This window comes from Belonocnema kinseyi, chromosome 6 (genome assembly GCF_010883055.1).
Source record: "Belonocnema kinseyi isolate 2016_QV_RU_SX_M_011 chromosome 6, B_treatae_v1, whole genome shotgun sequence".
NCBI classification, from domain to species: domain Eukaryota; kingdom Metazoa; phylum Arthropoda; class Insecta; order Hymenoptera; family Cynipidae; genus Belonocnema; species Belonocnema kinseyi.
Genome location: NC_046662.1, coordinates 95,530,369 through 95,541,209, shown reverse-complemented (window position 1 = coordinate 95,541,209; position 10,841 = coordinate 95,530,369). Strand labels below are relative to the sequence as shown.

The 10,841-nt window shown below is 34.5% G+C and overlaps 1 protein-coding gene across 2 annotated transcripts in view; it reads right to left on the bottom strand.

Annotated features, from left to right (window-relative positions):
- LOC117174715 (fringe glycosyltransferase) overlaps positions 1-10,841 on the bottom strand; it is a 173,367-nt gene that overhangs the window by 31,452 nt on the left and 131,074 nt on the right. The window contains exon 6 of one of the 2 annotated variants that reach the window (XM_033364027.1): positions 3,461-3,546. In XM_033364027.1, the coding sequence (XP_033219918.1) occupies positions 3,461-3,546 (86 nt within the window). The remainder of the gene's footprint in view (positions 1-3,460; positions 3,547-10,841) is intronic. The other variant, XM_033364028.1, reaches the window with a different exon arrangement.

The window sequence follows — 10,841 nt, the reverse complement described above, 5'->3', positions numbered from 1 at the left end:
TAAATTGTGCAGGAAGTAATTATCAGATCTTTTTTTAATGATAAAGAGCACGTGATATATGTATTATCGAGGCTGTATTATCGAGGACGACATGTGGTGGCATTCTAAAGACCTGTGGACAAACAATCAAGAGCACTGTATCCAGTGATTTACAATTGCTTGTAAAAAGATGAGACTTTCGTCCTTCTCCATAGGATCGAGTCCAGTCGAGTATATCGTCGAATAAAGAGCAACATAAACCAGCGTGTAACTTATGCCTAGAGATCAGCGATAGACAATTATTTATTCGCGCAATTTTCAACGTCACATGGCGCTTCAGGCTTGCGAACTTTTTCGGATCAATTATCATTTTTTTAAGCAACTACATACTTTTTATATTTAATGACCAAATTATGCACCGGCTCATTAACTAATGAATATATCCTAACACAGAAAAAACTGCGGGTTCGACAATGTTGCAGCTCAAGTAAAAGTTGCGATCATTTAGAACTGAGAATCCAAAAGAACTCTTTTTTGAGGGTTCCTTTTTAGTTTGTTGATATCCTATAGATGGTTATTCACTTCTTCAAGCGAGCATGTTCTGAACAAAGCGAGCCTATTTTAAATCTAGAAATACTATGAATATCACACAGATAAATATTAACAAACCTTCTTTATTATTTTTAAAACAAAATTAAATTGAATGACAGAAATACCTAACTTCCTAAAAAATGTAATATTAACAAAATATTACAAGTGTATATTAAATCATTTTAAATACTACAATGCTTTTTGGTACATGCGCAGTTGAGACCGTCGGATTTTCAACGTAACCTCAAAAGCTGTAATTTCATGTGCACTATCTTTCGGTTCATTCAGAAACTATTTATCATTTTGGGTTCCGTTTCAGCAAGAGCGTTCTTTTTTGTTGCAGCTCCTTTGGAACAAAAAATTACTTCTAAGAGAAACCCTAATTTTTTCTGTGTGCAATGCTCTACTATAAAAGAGCAGCGGATAATGCAACGCACATAACCTATTTCAATGGATAGCAGGACAAATATATTCAATAATGCGGAATATTAAAATATGTAACGGGCAGAGAAATATTTTATCTTTTATTTATTTATATTAAGAGTTAAATCCATGTAAATTAAACTGCTTAATAACTAAATATCCCTAAAAATAGCCCATGCTTCAAGTGACCCTACTCTGGGCGAGTCTTATGCGCATTATCATTACTTTTTTTATTTGACAATAACTTTCTAATAATTAAAGACATGGTCTCAGTAAGATGACGTATTTTTCTGTCGCGCCGTATTGCCCGTTTCGTCATAATATGGAAATAAGGACTTTTATATAGATTTAACTAATTTTACCTATTTGTGACATACGTGCTTTTATTAGAGAAATCAAAAGTACAACTTTACTACAGCTTTTATTACACATAAAGAAAATACTATGGGGTTTACTAGTTTTACGCAACTGCTATAATTCACGAGATACACCCAAGACAAACTTTCCGTGATAAAATTTGAAAAGTTACCACAATCAACCGAATATTTTCACCGTTCTAAATTGCATCCATAAAAATATTTGCTAAAGTTAACCTTACCTATTAATAATGCCCAGGTTTTTGAAAAAGTAACTGCGTCGCATTATCCGCTGCTCATCCACAGAAGCTGTCTAAACGTACAAAATTATTTATTGCGGCGCAATAAGAAAAATTCTCTTAAAATTTGAAAAAAGATTTCGAATCCTGAAAAACAAAAAAGGAGCAAAACAGGCATACATGCAACTACATACTTATATTCAAAATATTAATAAATAAATTAATAAAGAAAGGGAGACTTCCTAATTCTATTATATGGGTTTGCTTTCAGACGTGAAAGAAGAATTCCAATTTTGAATGAAATTTTTTCATTTTGAAATTCCAGTTTTTATACTGTGTTAAGTTTTTACAATGTGTCATGCTATTTACTCCAAATTGAAAAAAATCGTTTAAAATTCTGAAAAAGAAACAATTTATAGACAATGGACTTGAACATGAGTTTTGTAAAGTACGTTTTCATGGTCCACGGATCGGGCGACCTCCGTGTAACTTGCAACGACGCGCGTCATGTGTGTCATGTGTAGCCAATCGCTTCTGATTCCAAGGGACCCCTTTTTATTGAACGCGAAATAAACATACAAGAGTAAGTCGATTGATCGGCATTGATATAATGCGACGAAAATAGTCGAAAAAGAACTCACATGAAAGAAAGTTTTAAACTGAATCGAGCTCAACAATACCAGAATAAAAAAGAATAAAAAGTATCCCCAGGAAGGAACACGTTCGAATGCAATCGCTTCATTTGAAATAAATACCTGCCTTTCTGTTATAGTAACTGATCCTTCAACAAATAAAACTAAACATGAAATTTTTTCTCGTTATTGGTTTATTCTTAGCTTTTCATTCAATTATTTGCAATGCTTATAATTATAACAAAAAGAGCTCAAATTCCTTTTTCTATATGATTACCAGCAGCTATAGCTGCCCCAACTCCAGTTTCATCATTAGTTCACTTAATCGGCCGTAGAGAATGATCGACTTTTGAGATCATAATGATCGACTTTTGATATTATAATGATCAGATTCGGGATCATGTATAGAGTCAAGCCAATACGGCTGACGTTCTTACAATACTTTAGCTCATATTCAAGCTTTTTATGGTGTCTAATCGTGTAGTGTACTTGAAAAGTTGAAAAAATAACGAAATCTGATATTAGAAATTATCACCTGTTAAGTTTAGTTGTCACTTGCGTACGGTTAGATACCATTTTTAGGTTATGTCGTTATGACACAGGCGCCTAGTTTTTGTCGAAAGAAACAAAAGTTCACGTGAAGAAAATTTCGTTACATTTCATACTAGCTATTTAAAAAAACTACTAGCAATTACTACTATAGCGATTTCGCATCGAATTAACAAAATCTTAAAAATTACTTAAAACTTTCTCATTATTCAAAAAGGAAGAAAGAGTCCAAATAAAAATGATATATCTATATTATTTAGCTGTTTATGTTCCACCACTACCGAATTCTTTTTTGCAAACTATTGAAGAAATTCATATTTAAACACTAGGCTATAAGTCATTGATTAACACATAAAACTCTTCATATTATCCTTATTGAGTATATAGTCATAAGAATCTATTCAAATTATGAAATAAAGTCGATTAGATCAAGTGATAATAAAAAAATTAGAAATAGTTCATTTTTCTGAATTCTTTAAAGCACATAACGGTTAGACATTTAAAAGACACAACCTCTACTTATCTCGCTAAACTGTACAGTAACAAGATAAGACACATTTCATCCCGAGTGGTTAAAAAATTGAGAGTATTAAGCATATCAATAGATCTCTTTCCGGGTCCCTTGTTCGCGCCGCCTACGAGCCATAGATCACGTAGATGTAGATCGTTGATAATAAAAGTGTGGACTCACCCAGCCACCGGTATCATTTTGAGAGCGAGCGCCCTGCTGATGCAAAAACCAGCGCCACCCGTGGCGAACCAGAATTTGACCTTCTGCTGCAACAGAAAAAAAGAAGCTTGTTCATATGATTGGTCAGCACTTAGGAAGATCAGGACCAGAATGAAACCAGACGAGCGGGAATCACAGGAGCATCGAGTATGTAATTGCGTGACGCATCGATCGCGGATGATCGAGAAACGAAATGATCGATCGTTCACTGATAAATGGATCGATCTGTCCGTTCTTGAGGCGAGACAATATTTCGATTAGCATACAACATTACAGATTATCCGATTCGATTGGAGATCATATACGATTGTTATGGACCTCTAATCCCGGATCGAATTACATATACTCATAATCGAGAATTTTAATTGTTTCAGAGAATATTTCGCGTGATTTGATTATGAAATTGACATTCAATCAAAATATAAAGTTCCTGTATGGAGAAATATCATGGAAGTTTAGTGTCACATCTGGCCCAGATCTAGTTTTGTCTAGACAGTTAATCTGGAAGGACTACCCAGTGGACACAAGCGTTAAAGACCATCTTTAGAACGGCTTAAAAATGTCCTAAGTCAGTCCATATAACGTTCCATAAACATACAATGTTCCAGAGACGTTTTAAAGACATATTTCGAACATAAAACGTTTTTAGAACATTATTTGGTCTGACTTAGGACAGTTTTTAAAACGTTCAACTGACGTGTTTTGACTTGCACGCCCAAGAAACGTTTTTACGACGTTCCAATTACGTTCTAAAATGTTGTGCCCACTGGGTAGTCTGATCCACTGATGAGGTTCTGATCAATTTTTAATTACACACAAATTAACAAGAATTGATCAGCCAAATTCGTTGAAAAACAAATATCATTTTTTTCAGTATGACTGCAAAGAGAAAAACTACCCGCTAATTGGCTCGTATGGGTCCTGACTAGCATTTAAATGAGTGTAACAAAATTTCTAATTAAACTAGGAATTGCCATACATGCTCTTATTTTTCAATGATTTGACATCACTTTCATAACAGCACTTAATTCCTATTTTCGCGAATGACCATTTGGCATCATTTTCATTTTTCTAATTACTATTTTTCTTAATTGATGACATGAAAATTATGATAAATGGCAATTCGAGAAAATAAAAATTTATTATGTGTCAATAGTAATTCGTAATACTAAGAATTAGAGCAAATCGTAATTATAAAAAATAAAAATTACGTCAAACGGTAATTTGGAAAAAAAATTTACAAATTCTAGACATTTTACGGCTTCTCATTAATCTATTCAAAATTATTGTAAACATTGCGGAATTGATTGAATGTGTGCTAATAAATTAAGTTGCAAAATCATCAGAAATGAGCAATACAATTTTGACTATTGCCTAGAATTTTCTATAACATATTTTCCTTCATATGCCTAGAACCTTCATGTAAGAGATAAGATTAATATTTATTTTCTTAATATCCTCACATGAGAATCAGGCGGGGAAGACTACCATTGAGCGGTGCTCCACTATTTGTGTAATTACCCTTAATGCTACCTGAATACTTTCAATACTTGAATAATAATTAACAAACCAGTACAACAAGAGAAGTAACAGTTACTTGGTTGAAAATCTGTTTAAAAAGCTCATGCATAAAAAATGATAAACTTCTAAATATTAATTTTTAATTATATACAGATTTAATTATAGTCAGTTTCTTTTAGATTCGCGATGGTCAGATAACTTAATCTTCACACCGCATTATAAACATGTTTTTCTTGAGATCATAAAGCCATCCATCATGATAAGAAAGTTCGGGCGTTGTCCAAACCGATCTTGTAAATTTTTTGAGGGACACAAGCCTGACGCCTAATCGATCTTTCGTCGTTCACCTGTAATCACGCGAAGGCGACGATTTCTTGAGGTTCATTAAAGTGTATTTTTAACTCTCCTAGTAAAATATTAATCGATCTTTCTCCTAAGATTTAAGGCAGGGAAAATGTAATCGTACCAGCAGTTCGTTAAACGCGACAGTTAATTATCGTACTATACCGCAACTGCGCTAAGAGATGATCGATTACCAAGGTGATTTCAACGCGCCATTTTCTTTCCCTGGCATCTCAGATCTGATGGCTATTTTATATAGATATATCAGTTTCGAACCTAAGAAATCTTATATGGAGAGACGAAAATGTGCTAATTTGAGAAGGGTCGCAGATTAAAATATTGACAGCCTAACTTTTTTTCGTAGCGTTTCTAATGACTAACGTTAATGTAGTCATATTGTAAATTATTGAGTAATATGCTTCAGAAGAGAAGGTACCATTCAAAGTATATTTCTTTTCCAAATTCAAAAACCACTTTTACCATTCCATATTTCAAACTGCATTCTCGATATTTTCAGGGCTTAAGGGAATCGATAGACGTAATCAATGCAAGGTCATTGAATGCATGCAAGACTCGAGTATTATACTAGCAGTACGAGTTTGTTTATACGTACTCTTGGTAATTCCATACGGTTTCGAGGCTTGATCGCTATCAGATATGCCGCCGGGATATATACGGGGTTGGAATCATAATAACAGCGAAGATACTGGTTCGTACCTGTAACCTTAATGTTGAACCACATAGTATATGACTATGTGTCAGACGGTTTGTCCGAGACAGTGGGTTTTGTGGTAGAGGTAAATACAATACGGCCAGCTGATAATGTGAATTTGCGAACTGGAGGGCTTACGACATCCCTGAAGCCCGAGAGCTTGCTGTAGGTTATAATTAGGATCTATTCCGCTATTTCGCCTCGCTCATCCTACTCGCTTTATGTGGAGGATAACAATTACTTTGATTTAGGAAGGAAGTACTTTTTTAGTTTGAGATTACAGGTTTAGTCAAGTTTTTTAGCAGAGAAGTGGTGATGTTTTACATTGATGTTTCTTGAATGTTTTTTTTTTTTTTAATTTCTTAGTTATCATAATTTTCTAATTTAAACCACCAGAACTGAAAAGTTTAAAATTTTAAATTAAATATTATAAATTGAACAATTTCAAACGTTGTTTCAAAATAAGACTATCTTTAAATTAGAAACATTCAAAAGCATTCCTTCTCAAGCTTCTTTCTTAATCACTCTTCAAAATTCGACAATTTAAAATAAAAAGTTTTTAATACTGTAAAGTTATAAATTGGAATCATACTTTATTTCCCAGTTTCCCGGTACAGATGTTACCGATTTTACCGATTTTTTTACTAACCTCTTATATTACATTAATTTTTTATTCAATATCATCCCCATAGTTAGAACAGCCATAATTTGCAAACGTTTTCCGGTAATTGTTGTTGACATGCTAATAATTAGAATAATTGGTTCAAGTTATGCATAAACTGTCTCTATAACTCAACAAGGTTACATTAGTTATATATTGACATGATTTGTGACCTGACTGTTTTCCTCTCCTCTCAATACAGATCTCTTTCATGCTTGTTTTATTTTAATAATTTAAACATGTTGCAAAGAAAAAAAAATTGGCATACATTGATTATTAATTCCTTTTTGTTAGCTCCAGCTGACAATTAAAATATTTATTGACAGGTGTAAATCCCATCTAAACCTATGAGTTTAAATTGCTTGAAAGGCTGCACAACAACTTCCTGGTGCAATATTTTCCTGGAATCAGTTATGTAGTACTGAGCACTTTCTATGCGTTCCTTTTGGACTTGACCACCCTGCTGTCCGAGAGACTAGCAACGTAAATATGTGGCACGTACGTGAACAAAGTAGACGCACCACACCCAGCTGCAGAAGGCTGAACGAACGAATGGCCCTTGACCGCCCAGAGCATGATACTATCGGATCTGCTAGTTTAGCCTCCTAGAAACTGAGCTTAATGGTCCAAGAGGAATTCTACTTCTAGTGTTAGTTGGCGATCTACCAGCCGATGCAGAACTGGCTATAATTTAGCACGTGCCACTTAAAACCTAGAGGTAGAGTCTAGACTAGACTAGACCCTAGAGATGGTTCCTAAAGAAGCATTTACAGGTCAACAGGAAATGCGTATATCGCGCTGATCGGAAGCTGAAACCTGGATGCTCTTGTGGATGCCGCTCCCTACATCGCTACAGCTACATCTATCACTGTGCACTGTGCAGGACGTTACGGCACATTCTTTTTTACCCGCTGGCTGTGATCGATGCCGTGCCGCTGATACATCGTACACGGACAATCGTTGGGATGAAAGGATGCTCTCGCTGCAGCTGATCGTTTATGGTCCGACGCCCGATTGAGTGGTCACGGAAGAGATAATGTTCGATGCATTCGAAGAAATTGAGAAACAGCGAGAGATCAGGAAATCGATCTCATGTCGAGGACATCGATATGCGGCATATATCAACACTCGACGAAGTAAAGCTGACTATAATGATTAAGCAAAAATACTTATTAGTTCAACATTTTTAAGTCAAGAAGATTCCAAATCGAATAATTTGACATTCGTTTTTAGAAAATATGAATGTATCAGAGATCTGCGTTCTGCGAAATCTGCATATAAGTACGATTTCTTTTACAATCATTATTTTTTATATCTTAAGTGATCCAGTAGCTAGATCGTTCAATTTCGCTACTACAACGCTGTACTGCACCATTTTTACCTGATTTGCCTACGTTTTACCTGACATACTCTATTTTTTTTTTTTTTTTTTTGAATGAATATAAGCTATTAATAAACTTATGAAAGAATCAAGTCTCCTATTAACGTAATTCTATATCCACCATTTCAAGACAATATAGCACACCTTCATGTTGGGTCACTGAGTCGAAAAAGAAGATGTACTTCGCCTTACGATTTAATAAAAGAACATGACAGGTAAAACACAGGATGAATATAGGCAGGAAGAAGGATAAGAATAAGAAGCTCTCGCGGTATCCGGCAAGACCGGTGCATTATTAGATATACACACGTGATAGCAGACAGATATTATCGCTCTCCTTTTTTTCTCACAGAATAGCGAGGAAGGGAGAGGAAGAGAACACATCCCGACAATTTGAATAACATAACATCGCATAGATATATACATATATGTATACAAAGTCACGAAGTCGCATAAGGTTGACCTCCCCGATGCGAGAAGCACAGGGTCACCTGATGTACTTCTTATTGTTACCAACGAGGGTATATTTGTTCGACAAAAGGACAACAATACTGTCCGCTCTTGCGCACGCGCACGAAGTTATATATTCAACTCAAATGCGCCGCACAATTCGCGCCGTTTTGCACACAGTAAAGGCCTAAAGACCTCTCCTGACTGTGAGATCTGCTGAAAATTATTTACCATCTTATAATCGTGTATATTTTTATAATGTGTTGAAGACTCATTTAGCAGATTAACGTGTACTGCAATAATTTGATGAATAAATTCAATTTCATAAAAAAATTAATTCCACATTTTTAGTTGTATATTTCAAAAGTTAAACCGTGTCAACGAAAAGAGAAGTCTGATAGGATACAGGCTTGATCTATTGACATGAATGTTGATACAAAAAATTGAGCGAATTCTATTGTGAAATTGTGTGGCGATTTTCCATAAGCTAAAAAGCCTAACGCAAATTTTACGATTCAAATTTCATCAAAAGCGTTTCATATTTACCTCTCCCTTATATATACCAGTTAAATTTCACCATTGAATTTAAACGGGAAAAAACATGCAAAATTAAAAAATTCACATAACTTTTTCAGTTTTTGTAGAAATATTTGTTTTACCAAGAACCAAAACAGGGAATTGGAGAAACAGGTCGTAATTACTATTAGCATTTATATTAATTCGAGAATAAAGACAGCTTAAAAGTTTAACTTCAGTTATCGAACGAGAATTCTTGAACAATCCTATCAGTCTGTGTAAGATAAGCAAGTTTATTTTTAGAAGCTATACGGTAGCCAGTGACAGCCGAAATTTGGAAACAATGTATGATTACAGATTACGAATTTGTAAAAAGATATCAATTTCTCTCATGTTTTAACAGGATTCTCTCAAATGTGACGACATAAGCAAGTAGCTAATCGGACACAACCGAAATTTTGAAAAGGCATAATATTACGATTGGTCAATGATATTTGTAAAACTTCTTCGGAAAAATGTATATTGCGCTACAACAAATTTAATACTATTTACTGTTGCCAAACGTTCTTAACCTCAATGTTGAAGTTCAATTTTTTCTTTCAAATTTGAACAACTGCTAAAAGGAATTTTTCAAAACTTTAAGCTTTTGTAGGCAGTAACCAGATTTTATCACAAAACTTGTAACCCCCCGTTTGAAATTTTTAATTTTTACTTTAAATTTATACCAAAACTGAGGAAATTATGTTGATTTTGAATTTGCACATTTTCCTCTATGAAAATCCAATGGAAAACTTGAAATCATGTGCAGGAGGGGTAAACATCAAGGTATTAAGCGGTTTCGCTGAGATAGTGAATCATTGTTTTCCTTGGTCATTGAAACAAATTCCGTTGGCGCAACAAAAAGAAGTTTGAAAAAACGATTGAACATGTATTTAAGGGTCACCATAATGATCAATAAGTTGTTCGAGGAGGTCAAAAAAAGAAACAAAGTACGTAACATCCCTGAAATTGTTCATCACTTAGGTCGACATGGGCTAGAAGGGAAGACGAAGCAATTAGTCAGTAATTTTAATTATCGTCCGCATATTTACGTCTTGTAATCGTTCGATCTCTGCCGCGCAATCACGTCTCATCTCCGCGTAGGTCGGTAACGAAGGAACTTACCGATACAGAGAAGAGATTGCACCTGAATCCCTGACTAATTACATTCCTAACCCGGTGGGGCTGTCGAGGGACTCTATATCCAATTAGGAATCTTTGATTGACCCTAGCCAAAAAGATACCATTTTTCTTTTGTCTTACGATTCACCACCGTCCTCTGACCGCGCCAATTCTCCAATAGAGATTGATATACAGTGGCATCGGAAGTCTTATGGAAGCTCAATAAAGTTCACTTTTTTTTCATAATCAAACCCGTAAAAAAAACGACTTTTCTGATCATCTCTTATAAAAATATAGTGGAATGTCAAACGCTAATTAAGAATATCAGGCTTTCTTTTCTTTTTTTAACAGTTTTTTTGGCCACAGTAAGAATGCAGAGTTGTTTCTTACATTTATTGAAAATGGGTTACACTTGATAATTTGGTACTCCTTCAAACCCTATTATTATTATTATTATTATTATTATTATTATTATTATTATTATTATTATTATTACTACACCATTAAGCCATTTCCCTTTCGGGGTAGGCGTGACTCACTCGGCAGGGGAAAGGAGTAGTGTGTGGAAGGAATAGAGATTTTTCAGATTGATCCAGAA